This window comes from Dermochelys coriacea, chromosome 6 (assembly GCF_009764565.3).
Source record: "Dermochelys coriacea isolate rDerCor1 chromosome 6, rDerCor1.pri.v4, whole genome shotgun sequence".
In the NCBI taxonomy this organism is placed as follows: Eukaryota; Metazoa; Chordata; order Testudines; family Dermochelyidae; genus Dermochelys; species Dermochelys coriacea.
In genome coordinates, this window is record NC_050073.1 from 97,513,543 (window position 1) to 97,538,736 (window position 25,194).

General features: G+C 44.4%; 1 protein-coding gene across 8 annotated transcripts in view; it reads right to left on the reverse strand.

Annotated features, from left to right (window-relative positions):
* The window catches only part of TTC7B (tetratricopeptide repeat domain 7B), a 343,610-nt gene that overhangs the window by 147,567 nt on the left and 170,849 nt on the right, over positions 1-25,194 (reverse strand). For all 8 annotated transcript variants that reach the window (XM_038406917.2, XM_038406919.2, XM_043517821.1 and 5 more), the window contains 5 exons: positions 25,058-25,141; positions 23,154-23,258; positions 20,985-21,102; positions 20,424-20,481; positions 3,177-3,249 (listed from right to left, as the gene is read on the reverse strand). In XM_038406917.2, coding sequence (XP_038262845.1) covers positions 3,177-3,249; positions 20,424-20,481; positions 20,985-21,102; positions 23,154-23,258; positions 25,058-25,141 — 438 coding nt within the window. The remainder of the gene's footprint in view (positions 1-3,176; positions 3,250-20,423; positions 20,482-20,984; positions 21,103-23,153; positions 23,259-25,057; positions 25,142-25,194) is intronic.

The window sequence follows — 25,194 nt, forward strand, 5'->3', positions numbered from 1 at the left end:
TTTAACTCTGTAGGTTTCAGGTGTAATCTGAAACTGTTTCAAAACCAGTTCCTTAAATTACCATAGTTTGAAGCATTATCAATAGGCATCTTGTTGAATATGTCCAGAGTGCTTCCAGTCAATTTTGCCATTAACATAGTCATTTTTTGATCGTCAGCAATTGCATGGAGGATACACAGTCTCTCAGGTGATGAAATATTTGGCAATACCACTGGATTCATCATACTGCGGACAGTCACTCCCATTTGTAGATTTTTGGGGAAGTGGAGCCAGCTGCTGAAGGGTTTTGTCTCTTCCACTCCATAACAGTCAGTTCATGCTTCTGGGCCTCAATCTGGGCCGGTATTTCTCTGTCTTTTAACTTCAGGGCTAGCCTCTGGGTTTCCATGGCTCTTTTGTGAGCAGCTTCCTCCTTGACTGCCTCTGCTTCTTTGAGCCTCAATTGAAACTCATGGTCCTTTGCCTTCTCTTCTGCTTCTAGTCTGGCCACCTCTAGTTTTGTAGATGCCTCACTAGTAGTCATTTTCCTGCTTTCTTGTGCTTATCTCCCTCACCCGAAATAAACAAACAGAAAATAACAAACCAGTAACCGCTTTATCTGTTCTTCAGCCACCACACCCAAAACTCACTTAAAATCACTACCAGTGTTTCAAAGCAATCAGCTGTGCACAGATCCTGCCAACTACGCCACTGTGATGGGTTGGGTCACAGATACCCCCTTGGGACTGCCACCTGATGTGATGAGACTACCTCTGAGCCCGTTTTCCCCAGCAGCTTGGGACTTCAGTACCCTGTCTTGTTGAGCCAGACATGCTAGCCTGCTGCAAACACAGACCCAGGTCTGAACCACGTCCCACAAAAGCTGCAGGCTTAACTGAAAACAGCTTAAGAGGTACTCCTCTTGCCAACACCCAGATACCCAGTTCCCAATGGGTCCAAACCCCAAATAAATCCGTTTTACTCTGTATAAAGTTTATACAGGGTAAACTCAAATTGTTGACCTACTATAACACTGATAAAGAGATATGCACAGCTGTTTGCTCCCCTAGGAATTAATTACCTACTCTGGGTCAATTAATAAGCAAAAAGTGATTTTATTAAGCATAAAAAGTAGGATTTAAGTGGTTCCAAGTAATAACAGACAGAACAAAGTAAATTACCAAGCAAAATAAAAGAAAACCACGCAAGCCTAAGCCTAGTACAGTAGGAAAATCTCACCCTCAGTGATGTTCCAATAAGCTTCTTTGACAGACTAGACTCCTTCCTAGTCCAGGTGCAGCAATCACTCACCCCCCATAGTTACTGTCCTTTGTTCCAGTTTCTTTCAGGCATCTCTTTGGGATGGAGAGGCTACCTTTTGAGCCAGCTGAAGACAAAATGGAGGGGTTTCCAGGGCCTTATACAGTCTCGCTCTTGTGGGTGGAAATCCCTTTGTTCTCCTGTGTAAAATCCCCTCAACAAGATGGAGTTTGCAGTCACCTGGGCAAGTCACATGTCTATGAATGATTCAACGTTTTGCAGGCCGACGACATTGTTTACATGTTAGTTTGAACGTTCCCAAGAAAGCTCAGATGTGGACTGGCATCTCCCAAAGTCCATTGTCAATTTAGTGTTTCTTGGATTGGGCATTTACTGAGAATAGTCCTTTCTCAAGAAGCTGACCGAATGCTTCACTGTGGCTACTTAGAATCAAACAAATACATAGCCAAAACTGATAACTTTGAATACAAAAATGATACACACATCCAGACAGCATAATCATAACCAGCAAACTACAACTTTTCCACAGACACTCCACTTGGCCTCCTCTGTACAAGAACTGGTGCAACAACAGGACCCCCGGTTACAACAATGATCTATACAGTCACTGTTTATGTCAATAATGTCACACTGGGATCGGCACAACTCGTCCTGTAAGTTTGCTACTTGTTCTATAAGCTAGTTGTGTTCCTCCCTTATTTCCTCATAGCTTTTATTTTTCTCCAAAAACGCCTCATCGGGTTGCATTTCATATACCTTGTATATCTTCTTTTCTTCTCCAGCCTATTTTTTCCTTTCCTAATTTGTGGATCTGGATCCTTAGGTCCTTTAACTTCCCGATCCAAGCCTCCAATGTCCAACAATAAGCCCTTTAACAACATAGTTTTTTGCTTTTCTTTTTTCCATATTTTATCCAGCACTATTTGTTGGAGTTCCTTTTCCATCTGATTCTAGTCTCTCCCTACTACATTTCTGGGGAGTAAGAGCCAGGTCTACAATAACCTGCTACAGAAACCTGTGATATCATAAGACAGTCCATTCTTCTCTAATGTGATATGCTTCAATATTTTTTCTGTTTATTAGAAATGAAAAGTAGTCAACTGGAGTACGTAAACTACTCTGCTCAAATCTAGCTCCTAAAATAAACTTGACACAGGAAAAAACCTACAATGACATATACAAAGCAGCTATATATTACCCAAATTAATCCAACGCAAGATACAATCCTAGCTTCTTTAAATGTAACAGCTGTACAAGGACAAAATTCAGGTTGTATTTTAAGAACACAACTTAGCTCCCACCTCTTTCTGCAGCTTTATAAGATTTTTCTTTTCTTTTTAAACAGATATTCGTAGTACTGTTTAAAACAAGCAAACCATCCACAAGTATTCAGAGAACATGCACTTTTACATGGCCATGAGGTACAACAATTTGATTCCTAGTCCCCTACTGCTGACCTTAGGGCTGGGTATGCTGTGGCAGAATACTGGATTAAAGGGCAACACAGATAGACTCTAAGGGAAATGCTCCCTGTATTGATGTTAGCCACAGTGCAGGGCCTGTAGAGAAAGAGCAGAAACCATCTATTCATTAAATGAGGAAGTGGAATTAAGCATGTCTAGGTTCCGAATTCAATACTCCGAGGACAGATATAAATCATATAACAGATGATCAGGATTTATAACAAGTGCACACAGAAAGAGTAATTGAATCCTTATGATAATAATAATATTCCATTGTTAAAAATGGCTGATGCTCCTTAATGGCACATTGGTGAACACAGCTTGCACCAGGCTATGAAAACACATGAATTCTTTTTTTTGCTGTTTACCATTGCTGTGTCCATTTACACAAGTCAGAATTTCTATCTTCATTCACAATGTGGAGTTTTAATATATTTGTCAAGTAGAACTAACCTGTCTAGATATGGCAAGCTGCAGTGCCAGGTAAAATGCTGCTAGATGATCTGTTGGAGACAAACTGTGGGCCCTGAAAAAAATTTAAATACAGTTAGTCTATTAAGACATGTTAACTACTACACATTCAGATCTCTTTTTGAATTGTCATTGATTCATATTTTGACATAGGAGGATGTGCCAGTCTTCTGTCTCTCCCACACTGGATTGGTTATAAAGTCATTGCTCATAGCAACCCTGGGTTAAACAGAAACACCTTTGGTTTTGCATAAAGTCCTTTTAGTGCAAGCGAACTATGTACCTTCAGTGTAATCTTAGAAGTGGATGAAGTGAAAAGTAGGAATTCTCATTGATGAAGTCTAATCCCAGGTCCATACCAGAGACACCTATGGAAGAGTTATTTGCACTAAGAACTCAATTTCTCACAATTAACTATGGGAATCTTATTTTACATTAAAAATTTGATGCACTTTAAAGTGACAATGAGCAGAAAGATTCCAGCTGCATGACAGGCGCCCAAGCCATCCCACTGATGCAGGGCAGAATGTTGCTGAAGGCCAGACCTCAAGGAAAGAGAATGTACAGTGGAGTGAATCTTACTGTTGCACACCCTCCAGTGAGTGTTGCAGAATCCAAAAATCTGATCACACTCTCAGCAACCCAGTATTCTATACCTCCCTGGGGACCAGGCAGATGAGTCAGCCATGTCCCACTCCAGGCACTCAAGAACAACGTAGGAGGGTACCCTGCTTCACTGCTGTGCAGGAACTTTCCAGTCATCCCTTTCCCTCCATAGCACAGGGCAGGATAAGACCAGCTTCAAAAAGACCCCATGTTTAAAAGGAGAGTAGAAATAGAAAGCAATATTTCTTTTAAAAACAAACATTACTGCAGCACACAAAAAAGAAAGTAGGGGACCCAATACCACCAGCACTTTAGGATTAGAGACATAGTTAATGAAAAAATCACTCTTCTGTCTGAAACATTTTTACCTATATTTATGATAAGTAACACCACATGTTACTACAACAAAGAAATTAGAGGAAAAACATATTTCTCTCCATTTTTTCAAGTTGTTTACTTTGTGCATTTGACAGAATTTTGTGTATAGACCATTTTGCTCATTCCCTTGTACAGTCAGTTTCCACTGCAGTTTGTGTGTTTGGGATTTTTTTTAAACATAGTAACAAAAGAGAAAAAGGATGTTAAAAATAAGTGGATGTAAAAACACAAATACTGTCTGGTGAAAACTAAGACAGTAGGGGTAGAACCTAACAACTTCTAAACTTTGCTTTTAAAATAGACTACATTTCAAATGGATGGCGTTCTCTAATGGAGGTTAAATTACAAATAGGACATAAAATAAAGAAGCCAAGAAAATCTAGTCAGAATTCTTTTTTCAGAGAAAAAACATTGCTATCCCTTACGATCATGAAGGGAACCTTCTACACATGACTTGATGCAGAGCTGTCTTCCTGAATATGCAGAAAGACAGTTCCAGTGGCTTGGTGGCTTCCCATAACATGTCGAAGTCGCTGCAAAATGAAATTCTAGCAACCAGAGGAATGGGAGAGGGCTTCAAATTTACTACCAGATGCATACTACTCAGAGTGACATATGAGAGATGGAGACCATTAACAGGGTCAGGAGACATGTCTCATTTCATTCAGATTTTAAGGAGAAAACAAAAATAAAAAACCCACATAGATTGAATGGCTCAGTGAATAAGTAATGAGGTACAGAGATATTCACTTGTAGTTGTAGGTGTAGTTTGGGGAAAAAGGAATGCATTCCCCCCCTCCAACAAAGGCAATATATGGGGTAAGGGGTACATAGGGACATGTGCCACTACCCCCAACCCCCGATTTCTCAGCGTGCTGAGCAGCCCTTGCAGGGCCTGCAGGGAGTGGGAGGAGGAGAGGTCTGTCCTCCTCACACTGTGCCTCCCCCTCAGCACATTTGTTGCTTGCTTGGCCCCTCTCCTCAGCAGCCAGGCCTGGGCGGGGAGGAGAGGCGGTAGTACGGAGCCGCTTCTCCTGCTGGTTGAGGGTGGCTGCTCTCAGTCACTGCCTCTGTGCAATGTGGCAACTGCCTGCGAGAGTCCAGCTGGGGAAGGCAGTATCAGCCTGCAGGATGGAGAGAGCACAGCTGCCTTGGGCTGGATGTAGGGTCACTAGGGAAGGCACAGGGAGCTGGTTCCCTGTGCTTTTTGTGAGTTAGGGACAATGCCCGCCTACCTCCTCCCACTGAGGTGTCTGTGAGGGCACAGGAGCTCTGGCCGGGGGGAGGTGAGGGGAAAGGGAGACGTTGTTTCTGTGAGTTTTTCCACCTCCTTTTCCCCTAGGCTAGGATCGGCCCCAGCCCAGAGGCACATTCTCCCTGCTCCTGCGTCCCCAGTCCCCCAGGAGCTGGCAGGATTCATCATAGATAGAATATCAGGTTTGGAAGGGACCTCAGGAGGTCATCTAGTCCAACCCCCTGCTCAAAGCAGGACCAATCCCCAATTTTTGCCCCAGATTATTGGCTGCTTTGTCCCAGGGGGCTGGAAGGTTCTTGCACTCAGAGGCAATGTGTGTGTGTGGGGGGTCACATGACCCCCTCCAACCTTTAAATTGTGTATCCCCACTATCAGCAGGTACAGGTTGTCTCTGCCCCCAAAATTGTAACCCTTGGGCAGGCGTGGAATTTGCCTTCTCCGTGCACGGCCCTGTTAGCCTGACTAGAGCTGCCCCACAAACAAAGGTCAAACTATACCTATGCTTGTAGGTTACTGGTTCAAAAATTCAGCTCCAGCTAGCAGTGACTTAAAACTGTTACCATCTGTACCATCTATCAGCTGTTCAGTGACTTATGTGAAATGATTATATCTGTACCACAGCAAACACTCCAGAAATCATCTAAACAAGTACTGTTTGCACAAACATGATCTCTGTGAAAAGAACTTGTGGACCGGCATCTAAAATGCCACAACCAGCATCACAACTGGCTGCCTTGAACCTTGGTAGAGGTAAAGGTCATTGCATATGTAACTACTCTCCTTCTTGAAAGGTTAGGGGTAAGAATCTGACACAGGAGTATGATGAAGCCTGTACAATTGCTGCCCTTATAACCTGTATTCTTGGTGAACCAAGTATTTCAGCTTCTACCATTCCTGAAGACCAAATTTATTTTCAAGAAGTGGGGTGGAGTAAAATGCACAGACACTCTGGAAAAAGCGCAAATGAGCATTCCTAGAAGTGACAATTTTTAAATGGTGTTGGCTGCCTCAGTCATGAAAGCAACTGATCTAGCAACGTTACTACCACAGTGACACACATTTCCAGCAGGGCTATATGAATCTCTGCTGATGAATGTCGGCTCTAAGTGATGCTTCACGCTACCAGAAAAGTCAATACCAAACTTTCTAAAATTACTTTCTTCCTTCTCTTTAAAGCAAATTATAATGCTGATAAGATCCAGCAACTCCAACCACTGTAAGGGTCAATCCATTTTATACAAGAATTCACATGTATGTTTGAGCCAGTCATATCTGCAGCATTACCGTATCCTGGTCGCAATACTGAAAGTGTTTCTTTAAAGTCTATTTTAACTGTTCACTGTCATTTTGAAATCCTATCCCTCATGTTTTCACTAACAACTCCAAAGATGCTTCAATTTAAAACTTTGGTACAAATTAATAATAAGAAATACCAGTTGATAGAATGGACATATAATTTTGATTTCAAGTAAATTGAAATTGTGCATTCAGATTGCTAAATACAGAACACCCCAGTGTATGTTTTAAGTACAAACTGGTAATACAGAAATACAAAATGGACAGCTTTTAAGGAAAGGAAAAGAAGCAGGTGTAATCACCATTTTCCAAGGCACTCCATGTGTAGTTTATATGCCTCTATTTAGCACAAGAATTTCAAAGCTTCAAATCACTAAAAAAATTAAAATTCCATCCACACTCTACAGCTAAAGGACATCTGTAAGAGCTCACTGAACAGACACCAGATATGTTTTCAAATATCAACTGACATTATTCACTGCTAACAAGTCTTAGAAACAGTACAGTTAAGCAGCCATGAGGAATCTTGTTAGCTGCTGTAAGAAAAGAAGCTGCAAAGGTCCTAGGAGTAATAAAAACAGAAAATAAATGATAATGGTTGCATGGAGAAAAAATAGCTTCTCATGAAGTCTGAATTCATGTTATTGCAGAGAAAGAATTCTAGTAAACCCCCCATCTACTATTCAGTATTTTTCACAGGGTTTCAGCCCAAACATTTACAGTATCTCCTTTTCTAGGACAAATATAACAACAACAACAAAATCAAATGGTACGTCTCTGCTTTATCAAGGCACATAACATTTCCATTAGGAAGTTTACATTTTATTAATTTTCAACTGCAGTAAAATACAGATCAAGGGAGCCACCAAGGTTTGGTACACTTTGCAGACTTTAATCCTTGGGGAAATGGCAAGTTACCACATGGATCACTAGCAGAGACCTGCTTCCTAAGGGCTTTTGATCTCCATGGCAAGCTGTAAGATGAGGAAGAGGTACTTGCAGCTAGGTTGTGGGCAGGGAAGGACTGGCTTCAGTTAAGAGTCTCACTCTGTCCCTGGCTTTTGGAAGGCAACCACAGAGGCAGGCAAGTCATGTTAGGAATTCAAGTCAGGGATGAAATGTTATACAAGCCACTAGCAGTTGAGTACATGGAGTCAAGCTGACTGCAGAGCAAGGCAAGGGGATACAGGGAGGCAAGTTAGTTGGTGATAGTTGGTGTTGGTTCTGCTTGGATCAGGGGGTTGGACTAGATGACCTCCTGAGGTCTCTTCCAACCCTAATCTTCTATGATTCTATGAAACAGAGGTGGTCAAGTTTTAGCACTTTGCAGAGATGGCAGGAACGGTTGTGGAACCCAGGGAGGGACCAGGAAGTGGAAAGTGCACATTGAGATGGGTGACAGGAGAAATGATTACTAAAAATAGGCTGAAGGAGCTCAATCTATTTAATTTAAGAAAGAGAAGGTTGCTCGGTGACTTGATCACAGTCTGTAAACACTACATGGGGAAGAGGAGGTTACTTACCTGTAACTTAAGGTTCTTTGAGATGTGTGGTCCCCTATCTGTATTCCACTGAGGATTACGCATGTGCACCATGTGCGTGAATGAGAAAATTTAAAAGTAGTGTCGCTGGTCTGAGCATGCACTCTGACTCGCCTCAGGTTTCCACGTGAAGTAATAAAGCGCAGGGTAGACTGACTGCATCTCTGAAGATGGCACTGGAAATGGAGTCTCTGGTAATCACATAATGAGCTGCAAAGGTATGCGCATGTGCCCAGGTTGCCAATCTACAGATTTAGCAGATAGGGACATTGTTGAGGAAAAAAACAGAGGAGGAAACCAACCTCATGGAGTGAGTTCGAATACTGAATGGAGGTGTTCTATTGCGAACCTGACAGCATTGTTTAATACAGTTCGAGACCCATCTGGAGAGTCTACGGCCAATATCACTGAATCCGTAGATCTCTCTTGCTGAGGTGATCGCCACCAGGAAGGCTGTATTCATCAACAGGTATATGAGCGAACAAGTGGCAATGGGTTCAAAGGGAGGTCTAACCACTGCAGTGGATATGGACCTGGCTGCTGTGTCAGCTGCATTGAGTGCTGACTGGAGTTCTGTTTTGGCCACTAGTTTTCCCTCATGGATAATAGCCCAGAACTGGTCATGGTATGACTCTGGGAGCTGATCAATAAAGTGTTGACATAGTCATATTTTGCTGTTAATGTTTGATAATTTGCAATTCTAAATTGCAGTGTGGCTGAGGAGCTCCCAAAGAGCTCCAGGTGTTTCCAATCCATATTATAGGGGATCTCATTTGGTGCTGGTAGCCCTGGGAATTTACTGCATCCACAACAATAGAATTAAGGGGAGGGGGAGAAAAAGGAATTCCGTCTGCCTAGATGGAATGTAATATTTTTTAATTAGACCATTTGTAAGTAGGCATCACCAATGCTGGGGTTTGCCGTAAATTTGATGGGTCCAGAATGGCCTCCTTGATTTGGAAGACTATTCTGGAGAACGAGAAAGAGTGTAAGATGTCAAGGAGTTTGTGCTGGGTGTCTTTTACCTCCTCTAGGTGTATATGTAGGGTGCCTGCTACCCTCTTAGCCAAATGCTAGAAAAGCCAGAAATTGGTAAGGAAGGTGGAGGGGGCATCACTCCCAGGCCTGAGGAGGAGGAAGAGATGTTGATTCTCAGTGTAACTTCCTCCTCGAATCCACCCTCCTGTTCCTCCAAAGATCTCCTCTGGAGGTTTAGCAGTTCTGGATGCTTGGCTGAGGGATAATGTCTCAGGGACTTCATGGTGAGTCAAGCTGGAAGCCCGAGAGGTGTGAGGTCTATATGTTACCCAGGGATCCCAGTAGGGCCACTGGAGTAGTGGGATAGATCCCCATGGCGGTGTCAATGGCTGGCTGTACCATGGTGGTGGAGGAGCAGGCTGAGAGTATGATTGAGGAGCCCCCCTTGATAACAGGCACTATAGGGAGCATGAGAGGAGTGGTGAGAGATGACCTCCTCTGGCTCACTGTCTAAGTCACCACTAGAAAATGAAATTGCATGGCAAGGAACCGGAGAAGACTCCCGTGACTGGAGACGACTTGGTAGCAGAGCCCTAGTGCCGAGAAGGGAAGACTCTGGTATATCAGATACCTTGAGTTCTCTTAAGTGCAACAACTTCTGTTGCGCCGACCAACCCAGTGCCAATGCCGGTGCGGAGGGAGTCTCCGATTTTGCCTGTACCGAGCACTCCAGTCCTGGGTGGCTCACAGCTGACGGTGCCAAGAGTAACACTCGAACCAACAGCATCTTCTTAACACTGTGTTCCTTGTTCCCGTCCTTATCCACTGGTACCATTGGCTCGGTCCCCTGCGCTCATCAGGTTTTTTAGGCACATCATCATACCTGCCATTCCAGACCCTCATGAGCTATGTTTATTGTTCTTGGACTGTCTCAGTACTGACAATACCAAGCATGCTGGCAATCTTTTTCTGCTAGCTCGGGGCTCATTCTGGGGACTCACAACTCTTTTTTTAGATGCTTTACAAGAGAGGCTCGAGGCTGTTTTCTTCGATTCATAGTCCTTGAATGTTGAGGGCTGTGGGGAAGATTTGTGCCTTCCCAGTGATTCTTGGCGCAGATCTGGGGAAGGCTGAAGGGCTGCCTCCATCAGGATGATTTTCCGTCTCAGTTCCTGTCATGGGGGGCAAGTGCACCCCATCCTCCTTTGGGGCAAGGGTTTGTAGCCCTGTGGTTAAGTCCGCCTGACTGTCCTTATCCTCAGGGCAGTATTGCCTAATGGCCAAAGTCTATCCAGTCACCCTTCCTCACAGGGCTAGGTAGACTGGTGGCCAAAATCAATATGCGTGCCCTTTCCCTAGGGGCAGTATGGCCTCACGACGCAAGTCAACAAGGCTGCCCTTTCCCTCAGGGTAGAATAGTCCAGTGGCCAGAGTCAACATGCGTGCCCTCCTCCACAGGGTGTGTGGCCTAGTGGCCAGAGTAAATAAGGCTGCCCTCCTCCGCATGGCTGAGAGATGTTGTGACCAGCTCAGGAAGTGGGCCGCCACCTAGGGGTGGGTGGCGGCCAGAGTAAGGGGACCTGGGCTCTCTGTACTCCACCGGATCCCAGCCCAAAGTCCTGACAATGACAAGTGCAGAGATCTGACTGAAGAGTCAACAGGTATCTGACCGAAACTCGCTGACACTACCAAGCACAATGGCTAGTGCCCCCTGAGCTACTTTCTACCCTGTCTCCTGACACAGTGGTCCGGGTGTCTTCAGGGTCTCTGGGTTCCTTGGCCTGTGCAGCTCCCAATAGCTCCGACCTCCCTTGGGCATCAGCATGTACCTGGGAATCCTCCTGGGTCTCAGCACCTTGGGCTTCCGGGGACTTGGGCTACGCGCGGCTCCCACGCTGGAGCCTGCAAGGTCAGTCATTCCTCCTCAGCAGTCAGCCCAGACTGAGCTGAGTTGCTTCCTTTTATACTGGTGTTCCAGTTGGATCCTGGCCAGCAGGGGGCAAGGGGGCAGGGCTTCCTCTGCCCAGAGTGTGGGGTCAACACTTCTTGATCAGTGTTGGACAAGTACACCCTGTCACAGCTCCCTGTCCTTCCGTGACCTGAGTTTAAGCTGTTAACAGAGACCACATTTCTCAGGAATGTGGCCTTCCCTGAGGCAGCATATGCAGCAACAATGTTCATCTGCCACAGGGATGGCCTCCTTACGAGAGGCACTTCTTGAAGCCCAGTGAGCTGAGTATACCCTGCTGAGGAAAGGGGTCCCTGACAAAAGGGGAAAAGACAGCTACCTTTTCCGTAACTGGTGTTCTTCGAGATGTGTTGCTCATGTCTATTCCACAATAGGTGTGTGTGCTCACCACGTGCACCAATGCTGGAAGTTTTTCTTTTAGCAGTACCCGTAGGGGAGCACTCCTAGTGACCCCTGGAGTGGCGCTGCTATGGCGCAGTATAAGGCGCGCTGCACGCTCCCCCCACCCTCAGTTCCTTCTGCCAGACAACTCTGACAGAGGGGAAGGAGGGTGGGATGTGGAATAGACATGAGCAACACATCTCGAAGAACACCAGTTACTGAAAAGGTAACTGTCTTGCTTCTTTGAGTGATTGCTCATGTGCACTCCACAATAGGTGATTCCAAGCTATATCTGTTGGAGGTAGGTAGGAGTTCACAGACACTCGGGATAGAGCACTGCCCTGCCGAACCCAGCGTCTTCCCTCGTTTGGGAGACGATAGCATAATGAGAGGTGAACATGTGGATGGATGACCATGTGATAGCCCTACAAATGTCCTGAATAGGGACGTGACCCAGAAAGGCAGCCGATGAGGCTTGCGCCCTTGTCGAGTGCACCCTCACAATTGGCGGCAGGAGAACTCCTGCCAGGTTGTAACAAGTCCAGATACATGAAGTGATCCAGTTGGAGAGCTGCTGGATGGAGATCGGCTGACCTTTCATGCGTTCAGCCATGGCAACGAACAGTTGCAAAGACTTCCTGAACGATTTTGTACGTTCCAGGTAAAAGACCAGAGCCCATCTCACATCTAGCATGTGGAGGCAGCGCTCCTCACTAGACGTTTGGGGCTTGGGACAGAGCACCAGCAGGAAAATGTCCTGGCCCATATGATTGGCGGAGACCACCTTAGGGAGGAACAAAGGGTGTGGACGGAGTTGGACCTTATCCTTATGGAAAATGTGTACGGGGGGTTCAGAGGTCAGGGCCCGAAGCTCCAAGACCCTCCTAGCAGAGGTGATTGTCACAAGAAAGGCCACTTTCCATGAGAGGTGGGACTAGGAGCATGTAGCAAGCGGCTCAAATGGAGGTCCTGTTAGCCTGGCCAGCACCAAGTTCAGGTCCCACTGAGGGACTGGGGGTCTAATATTAGGAAAAAGGCGATCCAAGCCCTTAAGGAATCAACTGGTCATGGCACGAGAGAATATCGTGTGACCCTGAACTTGTGGGTGAAGGGTCGATATGCTGTCAGATGCACTTTGATGGATGACAGTGCTAGGCCATGGGCTCTGCGATGAAGGTAATCCAGGATAAGCTGGAGCGGGGAAGCCACTGGCGAGACGCCCCAATCAGCAGCCCACCGGGAAAACCGAGACCATTTTGCCAAGTAGGCCTGATGTGTGGAGGGCCTTCTTCTCTCCAGGACGACGCGTTGGACTCCCTCCGAGCATGTCCTCTCCTCTTGACCTCACCATTGGGCCTAACCGTGAGGTGGAGGACTGCTAGGTTGGGGTGGAGGAGGCGACCTTGGTCCTGAGAGAGAAGGTCCAGGCGGATTGGTAATGGCCACAAGGGGATGGGGAGCGACTGCCAGGCTTGTGAGAGTCCTGTACCAGTGCTGTCTGGGCCACGCCGGGGTGATCAGAAGGATGCGAGCCCTGTCCATCTTGATCTTTTCCAGGACCTTGCCGATCTGTGGAATCGGGTGAAAGGCACATAAAAGCTGACCCGACCAGGACGGAAACTGCGCCCATGCCCAGTCCACCCCTGGAGCAGAAACAAGGACAGCAGCAGTTCTGCCTGGTCGCGAAGAGGTCCACTTGGGGAGTGCCCCATGTTTGGAAAATCCAGTGCACTACCTCCGGGTGCAGCGACCATTCGTGCTGAGAGGAGAAGTCCCGGCTCAGCCAATCCGCCCGAGAATTTTGGACGCCCGGTAAGTGGTGGACTTCCAAGTTGATATCGTGGGCTACACAGAAGTCCCCCAGCCTGAGGGCTTCCGGGCAGAGGGCTGAGGAAAGGGCCTCGCCTTGCCAGTTGATGGAGAACATTGAGGCCGTGTTGTCTGTGAGAACCCTGACTACCCTGCCTGACAGGCACAAGTGAAAGGCCACAGAGGCTAGATGGACTGCCCTGAGCTCTTTGATATTTATCTGCAGGTCTAGTTCCTGCGCGGACCACAGACCTGTGGTCTGGAGGTTTCCTACATGGGCTCCCCACCCCAAGTCCGACGCATCAGACACCAACTCTAAAGTCGGAGGCTGGCCCCTGAACGGGACCCCTTGGAGCATGCTCCCCAGGGTGTACCACCAGCAGAGGGAGGCTGAGGTGGGTTCCCCCAAACAGTGTAAACAGTCAGAGTGTGGATCACTCACAGTCATAGGCCTTTTACTAGTGTTGCACGACTTAAAGCTCGGGGCACAGGGCATGGCCTGACCCGGGTGCACTTATCTATTCTAACTGCTTCTTTCTTTCTTTTTTTTTTTTAAACTACAGATACTAACTAACTACAAACTAAATGAAGTCCAAACAGGGAAGCTACAGCAGAGCTGGAGCAGAGCAGTTCCGAAGCACTTTGACTGGACGGAAGAAGGAACTGAGGGTGGGGGGAGCGCGCAGTGCCCCTTATACTGTGCCATAGCAGCTCCACTCCAGGGGTTGCTAGCGTCACACCCCTACAGGTACTGCTAAGGGAAAAATTTCCGGCACCAGTGCACGTGGTAAGCACACACACCTATTGTGGAATGCACATGAGCAATCACTTGAAGAAGAAAACTAAGTTTTTTGGTGTTTTGTTTTGTTTTTAAAGAGAAAATAAAGAAAATCTACAACTAAGAAGGAAGGAGATTAACTAGTACTAAAAATACTAATAAAGACTAAAGATAATGATCACAAATGGACTGCTAACAGCCCCTCTCCAGCAAGGGGTGGTTGAGAAGGAACCAAGGGGGGTTCACCCCAGCGTGCTGGTTAGCCTTGTGGTGGGGCACAAGTGTGGACAGCGTATGTGTGGGCCGAATGGATACTGCTACCAAAGTTCTCCAATCAGCAGTGTAGGGATGTAAGTGCACTTACAGTGGAGCACTCACAGTAGGAACACTACTCGAAGAAGAACAGAATAACCTTCCACAGGTAGAAGGAATGCGCTAATTGCCACCAGGTGGACTCTGAAAAGCACTGAGGGTGAGACCCAATGACTTTAAAGATAAAATGTAGTCTAGGATGAGGGGAATTCCTGCTGCTTCTGGTAAAACCCCTTTATCTTGTGCCCAATACAAAAAACATTCCTCTTAGTCTGGTAACATTGTCTAGTGAACTCTTTCCTACTGTTAGAGAGAATGTCTTGTATAGCCAAGGAACATGTCTGCTCTAGACTAGATTCTCATCCAAATACCAAGCCCTGAAGTGGAGTATATGTGAATTGGGATGCTTGATCTTGTCACTGTAATGGGTCAGAGGATCGGGAAATTTCAGGATGGGAATTGGTGGGTGGATGACATGTGCAGGAGATTAGGGAACCAGAACAGTCTGGGCCAGAAGGGGGCGATGAGAAGACAGTCATTTTGTTTTGTCAGATCTTGTGCAGCACGTGAAGCAGGAGCAATAGTGGAGAAAAGGCATAGTTGAGTTGGTCCAACCAGGAAAGTAGGAGAACATTTTCCTGGGAGTGGAAGCCAAGGCGCATTTGCTGTTTGTCTCAGAAGCGAATAGGTACGTAGCTGAGGTCCCCCACTGTGTGAAGATGGTGTGTAGCACTGTCTCCTGAAGTTCCCACTCGTGGTTGATCACAAAGCGTCTGCTGAGTGAGTCCATGAGTACAGTCTGTGTCTCTGGAAGGTAGACTGCGGTTAGGATGATCTGATGGCTGATGCACCAATGCCAGAGATTGAGATTCCAGAGAGAATGAGCAAAATAAAGTATTCACATGTTTTCCTTACTGCTTGGAGTTCCAGGATATGGATGTGCATCCTGGATTCTCGAGGTATCCACAACCCTTGTGTCTTATGGTCGTCTATATGGGCTCCCAAGCCCAACAGGGATGCTTCAGTGAAGATAGTTTTGTCTGGGGAGGAGGGAAGAAAGGGGACTCGCACATGTATGTGATGTGGGTTTGTCCACCATAGGAGGGCAGACAGTACCATGGCCAGGACTGTCAGTATGAGGTCAACAGAATGATGGAATAGTGAGTACACGGATGGACTATGTCTGAAGGTCGTGGAGGTGAAGTCTCATAAAGTCTCACATAGGTGCATGAAGCTATGTGGCCAAGATGCAACAGATAAGCCCTGGCTGGTACAGAACGATTATTTGTGATGTGAGCTATGACGACATTTATTTTCTGAAACTTGTCAGTGGGAAGGTATGCTCATGCCAGGATTGAGTTTATGGTATCGCCGATTAAGTCCAGTGATTGCATGGGGTTGAGGATTGACTTCCCAGTGTTGATGTTGACAGGGAAATGAGTAACACAAAAGCCCAGGCATGGATTTCCTGTCAGAACCTGATAGCTAGGAGCCAGACGTTGAGGTATGGAAAAAACAAGTAGACCATAACGCTATCCCAAAGCGAAGTACGCTGTATTGGAAATGGTTGGCGCCGACTGTAAATCTGAGAAAATGTCTGTGGGTGCGTTAATATCAATGTGGAAAGTGAGTTTCACTCATAACGAGAGCTTTGAACCACAAGCCATTCTCTAAGGACGGAATTATCACTGCCAACGTAACTTAAGTTTGCAGATGAAGCAACTGGGGTGGCAGAGATCAAGAATTGTTCTCCAACCCCCTTTTTCATGAATTAAGTTGAGTAGAACTCTGTTCCTTGATATTCTAGAGGAACGCGTTCTATCGTTCCCCATTGTAATAAAGTGTTTACTTTTTGGGTGAGGATATTGTTGTGAAAGTGGTCCCCGAAGGGGAATGGGGTTTTGGAGGAGGTAGTGTTACAAACTCCATCATATAGCCATGATGGATGACATTCAGCCCCCATTTGTCCATTGTTATTGCACTCCAGGCATGGAAAAGCATTAGGCTGAGTGGTTGGTGGCTCTCAGGCTTGCATCAAAAATACCTCTTGGCTTGCAGTTGGGTCTGAGACACTGAAACCTGGGGGGGATGGGGATGGAGGAGGGGCCAGGGAAGTAAGATCTCTGAATCTTTTGTCAATTAGGTGGGGGTTCATAAGGTCTCTGATGATAGAACTGAGAAGACCTGTACCATTGGGTGGATGACGGACGGTGGAACTTTCATTTCAAGGCAGGAATGTAGATGCCCAACAAGCAAAGGACAGGCCTGGGGTCTTTCAGTATATGCAACGACTCATTGTCTTCTGGTTGAAGAGATGGGATTCGTCAAAAGGGAAGTCCTCAATGGTGTTCTGGACCTCCCTAAGGGGAAAATCCAAAAGCATGAAACCAGGACTCCCTACATATCACAATAGCTGTAGCCATGGCTCTAGAAGAGGTATCAGCTGCATCTATTGCAGACTGAAGGTCAGTTCTGCTTACGAGTTTCCCTTCCTTGATGGGGGCGTGAAAACTGACATGATCTTTTTGTGGGAGGGTCTTAGCAAAATCTTCTTATTTAGTGTAATTCAGGAAATCATACTTGGCCAATAATGCTTGATAATCGTAAGAAAAGACTTTCCTCCCCAAAATATCTAGCTGCTTCCCTTTCTTGTCTGCAGGTGTAGATCAAGGATGTCGGTGCTTAGCCCTCTCTGCAGCAGCCTGAACTACCAATGAGTTAGGAGTTGGATGGGAGAAGAGAAATTCTAATTCTTTGGCCAGGATACAGTAGTGTCTCTCTGCTCCTTTAGGGCTGCCCATACATGTGGCAGGGCTGTGCCACACTGTCCTGGCTGGCTCCAGAATGGCTTCATTGATTTGCAGTGCTATTCTCACTGGTCCCGACATGTGAAGAATGTCCAGAACCTTATCCTGGGAGTCTTGAACTCTTCCAATAGGATTTGAAGTTCCCCCATAACTCTCTGTAAAAGCTACTGGAATCATCTGAAGTTATCTGGTGGGGAAGGGTATGATGCCATCAAAACCTCATCTGGAGGCTTGGAGGATGGGAATCTAGCCAGCTCTGGCGGAACCACTATGACCAGGGTATAAAATTCTTCCTTTGCTGTTGGATCCATGGGCCTGCTTGACAGCAACTCTCTTGCAGACTGGGTGGGGTCTGAAGAAGGATAATGCGCTCAGGGCCCCCAATATGGCCAATAAGCCAGATCAACAAGAGCTTGCAGGGGTCCCCAGTAGTTCTGGGGAGGATAAGAAGGTAGTTGTTCCCAAAAGTGTGCTGGTCTCCATGATAGTGCATAAGAGCGGTATGGTAGAGGCGGTTCTTCTCCCAGTTCCGAATCATTGGAAGAGGAAAAAACAGACTCTGGTTCTAAAGGTGGTAACGCTGGAGCCAATGGAATGGTGTATAGCACATGCGAGGAGGGTGACAGACCCCATACCACAGGCACATCCCATGGTGGGAATATGATTTCTCTGGAAGTGGAGGGACCTGATGGAGAAGACTCTGGATCCGGCAAGACGAAAACATCTTGGATGTAACTGTGGATCCAGATCTCCATGTTCTGAGGGACACACACTTTTTCCCAGTTGTTAGTACCAGCGCTGAGGTCTTTTCTGGTATGGGAAAGGGTTCATCACCTGGAACCGCTGGATCCCACTGTTTATGGGTCTTCTTCCCATGCCTGTGGGACCTGGAATGTGCTCTGTGCCCTTGGACTCAGCTGGTGGAAGGAACATCCAGATTCTTGGACTGGAAGGAAAACTCAGTCCCATGATTATAGTAATTCCTAATCTTCCAACTTGGCCCCATCATGGGGTCTGTGGGAGTGGTTCCGCTGGCACCAGGATCAGATGAAGCAGCAAGAGGCGCACTCCTTGTTGAATCAGGCCGATATACACTAGGGGTTCTCCAGCATGGTCTGAATGCAGTCTCTCAGTCATCTGCACGAGATACTTCCAGAGACAAAGTGCTCAGCATTCTCGGTTGCAGCTGGGGAAGGCATGGCAAATACTGTACCCAGCCGCAACGTGAGCTTCTTCTAGGCAGCAGAGGCAGCATTGGTGGTTGTCACTGACTGAGATGGATCATGGCAAGAGCTGCAGAATTTGAAGCTTGGAGTTCTGGGCATAGCCCGGTACTTGCATGGTACTATGGGGTGCACGAATGGGGAAAATCCCTGAAGTCTACTCTAAACTAACTGTTACTAAAAACAGGAAATAAAACTACAGTTAAAACTGCTAAAATTATCTACTGCTATATTGTTAGAAGTGCATCAGAGAGAAGGACACTGAAGGTTCCGACTCTTACCATGAACCGGTGAGAAGAAACTGTAGACACAGTCAGCCTGCCCCACCATCCAAGGTGAGTCAGGGAGCATACGCAGGTCAAAGGATACTACTTTCAAATTCTTTGACTCAGGGCACATGGTGTGCATGTGTAACCCTCTATGGAATACAACAGGGACCATCGCTTGAAGAACAATAAATATTTGCTAATGGGATCTTCAATCTAGCAGACAAAGACCCAGTGGCTGCAAGTTGAAGCTAGACAAATTCAGACTACAAATAAGGGATACATTTTTAACAGTGAGGATAATTAATCATTGGAACTATTTACAAAGGGTAGCGGTGGAGTCTTCCTCACTGACAATTTTTCCAATTGGATGTTTTCCTAAAAAATATGCTCTAGTTCATACAAATTATTCTGAAGAATGTCTATGGCCTGTGTTATTCAGATCAGACAAGATGATTACATTGGTACCCTGAGGCTTCAGAATTTATGAATCCTCAATGTTTTAAGGGCTTAAAAGAGTCTCAAGACAGTTACAGACTGCAACAACTGTTGTAACTCACTGATAAATAAGTGCTACAGGTCCCCCTATGTGCTGATCCACACAGGAAATTAGCTGTTACAGCCCTCAGATAGTGAGCCATGGCTCTTTAGCTCAAGCAATAGATGTTCATGCTTTTGCTCTGAAGGTCCACGTTTCACTTCCAGTATGTCAGCCAAGATGACAACTGTCATACCATCATAGTATCATACATGTCCATTTTTCCTCTACTCCCCTCCAATCTAATGCTGCCATATTAAACAAAACCCTACATATTCATGTAAAAAGTGACTCAAGTATAAGTCAATGACCCCCACATTTAATAGGAAAAAAACCCTGCAAACGCATTTTGTCTTTTATATAATGCAAGGGTGCATATATAAGAGTACATACATTAGCAAGAATCAAGTGTAGACACTGTGGCACTTTACTATTTAAACTTCTTTCTATATTTATAATCTTTGATTCATGTAAAAACTGACCCCTTTTTGTTCCCCCATTTCTCTTCCAAATAGTTCTGTCCCCAGGTCAAGATTTGGGGATGTGCGCATGTGTGATTTGCATTGTCATTGCCTGCGCTGTAACTGTTCTGTAGTTACAGAGGACTTCATTCTCCAAATCTCCTCCCAGTTTATTCAAATGCACAAAGAAACTATATCACATATAACTCTAAAAACTATGCATACACAATTGCAAAAATCTTGGTGTACACTTTGATCAGTGACAATCACTACAAAAATGTTTTTACTGGATTCAACAGTGACCTTAAGACTATTTCCTCCCCCATACCTCCTCCTTTAGCACATCAGAAAGAGAGAATATTTCTTTAAAAGGCTGTTAGGCAAACAATATTCTCTGATAGATGGCACCAGAAATATCTTTAATAATGAAATAAGAGGAAATCTTTAGGAATCTGTTTGGATTTGCCTGGCAGAAACTGATGAAGTGAATGTTAATGCAATACGTTCTGTACCCATGAAACCAGACTCCCAGAGGTAAAATCCTCATTATATATCTTTTTTTAAAACCACATATAACAAGGTTTTTCACTATGTTCAGCTGAATCAAATGAAAAGATTAACACCCACTCACCTCTGAAATGCAAGAAGAGCCTTTCTCTGCAGGACCTCTTGCATCCCTCGCAAAGATGCTAAAAAAGGATATATTTAATCAGCGATATTTAAGAGTCAAAGATTTGCTTGCACATGCTTACTGAACAAAGACTAATACATTCACAGACTATTATGACAAAAATGATACAAAAAACGTACAACACATTTTCGAGACTGATGTGTTTGAGGTTTTTCTATTATATGACTGTATTTTCTAACTTTATGAGTATGTTTAAATTGCAGGTGGGAGCGAGCTTCCCAACATGGGCAGACACACACCAGCTTTGCTCGAGCTAGTGCACTAAAATTAGCAGTGTAGCCAAAGAAGCATAGGTGGCAGCGTTGGCCATCTGTCTGAATGCATACCAAGGGGGTCTGGGCAGGTTTGTGCTCATGTGGCTAGCCGGAGCTATTGCTATTTTGCTACACAGTTATTTTTAGATTGCTAGCTCGAGCAAAGCTAGCACATCTGTCTACCCATGCTGGGAAGCACACTCCAGCTGCAGTGTAGACATACCCTATGCGTGTATTCTTTTCTTACCATCAGTGGCTTGCAGGCTGTAAGTTAGTCCCAGTGCTAAAAAGCCTTTTGCTTTGAACTCCGATGTTTTGTCACCAACATCAACAACTGTTTTGGCAAATCTTTCCGCTTCTTCCAACTGCAAATATGACAAAAGAAGAACATAAGTCTTTGTAAGATTTTTGCTTTTGAAAACTCCACACACAAAACCGTAAGTATAAAGCAAGCCAAAAATCTGTGTTACAGTGAGTCTAAAATTAGAAAGAAGTGTACAGACCATGGAAGCAATATACATTAGGTCAGTTTACCAAATAATCTCAATCATTACCACTTCCTTTAAGCACCCCCTGCCCTTTTCCGTCTGTTAGTTTTCCTGTTAACTTCACAACAAAGAATATAGCTCTTATACAAAGCTGAGACACCCATTTCTATGGTGAAATGGGAACTAGCACTGAAAGGATACAAGTGAACTTGAAATTTAGTCTGTTAAACAAACATACAATACCTATCCCTGAATCCCAACTGCCAACCTTTACTGTCTTATAGTCACATTTTCCAATTAAAAAAGAAAAAGAATGTTTTCCTGCTGACTTATTGCTCTGTGAAACATGCCCACAAACAAATGCAGAAACTAAGGCCCTGATCCCGCAAGACAGATCTCTGCATCACACGCACCCCCATTGATTTGGATTTGCTAATGCAGAGCTCCTTGTAAGATCAAGGCCTGTCTACACATTCATACACCACTCCCTCTCTTACGCTTTGCGTTGTCAAGTAGTTAGACTATAAACTGCTAAGAAAAACAACATGAATTTACTAGAAATGAAACTAAAACCTACATGCCTAATTCAGCAAGCTGCTCCATGCAGGATTTACCCATACAGGGCAATTTACAGGACTTGGACCACTATTAGCAATCAAGTAATACTATGTTTTCAGCAACTTAACGAGTCATATCCCTGCTACTGCACCATTTTCTCATTTCTGCTTGAACTAAACAAAAGCGATATTTATAAAGCACTGCCCCGCCTCTGTGGTACTGTACATTCAAAACAAATTAAATATAACTACAATTATTACAAAAATTGCACCTCTTCCTCTCAACCATTTCCTCTGGAAGCTATAGGCTCACCTTGCAACTCATACAATAACCACAATGAATGCTAAATTATTCATTTTATTAAATCAATGTCTTGTGTAGAGAGATACCAATTTCAAGGGCATCTAATAACATATTTTACTATTAAATAACACTTTCAAGTTAAATATGGTCCCAAATTTAGGTTGTATAACAAAAAGTGAGTTTTTCCAAAACCTAACATCACCAGAAATGTTACTACGAAATTCTTGTGTGTGTTTGTTTTTTGCGGGGTATTAAGGACTATAATGAAAGCAGGTTTTTATGCTGCTTTATTATACTCACAAATTGTTCAATTTTTCTTTCTAAACTAATAAACTAAAATGATTTTTGTTTTTGATCTTTGTATATTGATATAGTATTCATTCACTTCCTATCTGCAAAACTCAAAATTTTTATATTTTTCAAAAGTTTAACACATTTGAGAAACAATGTATATACACACACATACACACACAGTATATGTACTACATATCAAGAGGAAATCTTCTGATCTTGGGATGTCTGAATAATTAATAAAATTTAATGCTGTCATAACTCCTCCCTCTAATTATTTACTCTTAAAGCTAAAATAAATGACTAATCTCTGAACCATATAACCATTAAAGCAAATGATGTGCTGTACAGATAATTACCTATCTCTGAAATCTGTATGCAAAAAATTCTGCTCCTATGTAAGTGAAAAAGTTTTGTGCTAAAGTAGTTGTCATTTATTAAAAAGTCAGAATTTAACAGTTACCACCCTTTAGTGTCTGAAACATATTAGCTATTTCTTATAATACCAGATATCAAAGTGTGCTAACTTTTGTTAAATGTTGACTTTAATGGCAATAACTGTTCTTGAATATTTTTAAACCATGGAGATATAAAGACACTAATAAACAGTACTGTTCAGCTGCAATCCTACAGAAAATATTTCTGTGCTGTATTTTAATCAATATTCTATTGTGTGCTGTCAGTGTGTCTACCATATTTTCAAAGTCCATAACCAAGGATTTGTCACATTCTGAAATGCTCAGTTCTTGCTGATCTGACTGCTAATATAAACTTACCCAGTGAAGAGATCCCATGCATAACTTTGCGGCAAGGAGTGGAATAGTAGCATCATCTGGTTTCAAACGTATACACTCCTTCAAGACTTTCACAGCTCGAGCAGACTGTATAAAATATATATTTTTCACTCTAAAAACTCTAAAAGCACAAGCCCAACATCTCACAATTGCAAGACCCCCATGTTACTTTTTCTAGTTTCTGTTTTACTAGCTGAAGGAACCATTATTAATTTATTTTTATTTTGACAATCTGCCATAAGCATCTGTACAGATCAGATATAAGACTTTATACACTGTATAGTCAATCATGTTGGATCAAATGCCAGCCCTGCATACCACTCCTGGTGGAGCTAGAAAACTATCCTACCAGGGGAGCTAAGGGCTCACCTTTGGTCTATAGCACTCCACTTCTGATCCCCCCCACAGCATAGGGGCATGGCTGAGGCAGGGGGTTGGGGTGCAGGAGGAGGTGAGGGCTCTGGGTGGCGCTTACCTTGGGGGGGGCTCCCCAGAAGCAGCAACATGTTCCTAGGCGGAGGCGCACCGCCTCTGAGTGTAGGCACTGCCCCCGCAGCTCCTACTGGCCACGGTTCCCAACCAATGTGAGGTGCAGAGTGGGTGCTTGGGGCAGGGGCAGCGCATGGAGCCCCCCTGGCCGCACCTTCACCTAGGGGCTGCAGAGACATGCTGGCTGCCTTCAGGAGCTGCGCAGAGCCTGCCAGCCCCACCAGGCCCCCTCCCCAATACCAGCTGGGGCCCCAGGTCACGTGCCGCCACCTGCCCTCCACCCCCACCTCCACCCCTTACAGAACCCCTAAGGCACCATTTTAGTTAGGGGTATATAGTACAAGTCATGGACAGGTCACAGGCGTAAATTTTTGTTTACTGCCCGTGACCTGTCCATGACTTTTAGTAAAAATACCCGTGACTAAAACGTAGCCTTAGGCATGACTAGTGAAGGGATGGAATGAACAGAGCCAGAATAAGCTGTACTCCAGTGATGCCCAGCTGGCATAACAGCACGTAAGGGACCTTTCTGAACTGGGCTAGTATAGATCAGCCCTTTATTGCTACCTGAGCCTTTTTTCTTCCGCTACTGTCCCCAGCATAATTTAGAGGCCAATCTAAAATAAACTAGGCATGAGGCAGAAGAAAAAAGGCCCCAAGGTAGGGGAGCCACAAAACATTCCTTGAAATAAATAAAATTTTCTCAGTAAATTATCTTTCTTAGTAGTAAATATATGTGCACAGTCAGACTGGGCTTGGTGGAAGCAGGAGACATTAACTATTCATAATATGTAACAAAAATGGCTTGTTCTCCATACTAATTCATAATTAAGAAGAGAAAAATGTATCCAAAAGATGAGGGTTGCCATATTCCAACTCAATTTTTACTTGTCCATCATATTTTGCATCCTGGACAAGAATATTTGACAAATAATGGTGTGAGCAGAGATCCCGAACTAAATACATTTAGAAGTCTATTGGATTGTCTTCCAAGATCAGTTTGAATATATGAGCTTGGAGCTAAAAATCAAACACCTGTTGATCACAGTGGTAGTTAAAAAAATAAACTCTATTGCATTTTTCTCCAGAGTAAAGTCTAACTTAAACAAAATAATACATCTTACATTCACTTTACTGCTTAGGTTAGTGTGTATAGCAGAAAAGTCCAAATATTTAATATTGGTCCTGTCTAGATTGTAAATTCTTGAGGCAGGAACTGTATTTATTTTTGCCTTGTACCACACTGACCACAAATTCACTGGTACACTATCCACAGAGCTTCTGTGAGGATTAGTTAATGTTTTCAAAGTTCTTTGAAGATGAAAAACACTATGTAAGTTTTATTACTCCTAGCCATCAATACAAAGAATTATATAAAACGAAAAGATTAGACTTACTTTTCCTGCTGCCATTAGGGACAATGCAAACTGATACCAAAGATGGAACTCTTCAAATGCAAACTTCATCGCTCTTTCTAAACACTAATTTTAAAATGAAAATGATTAATAAATTTATAAAATACTAATTAAGGGCT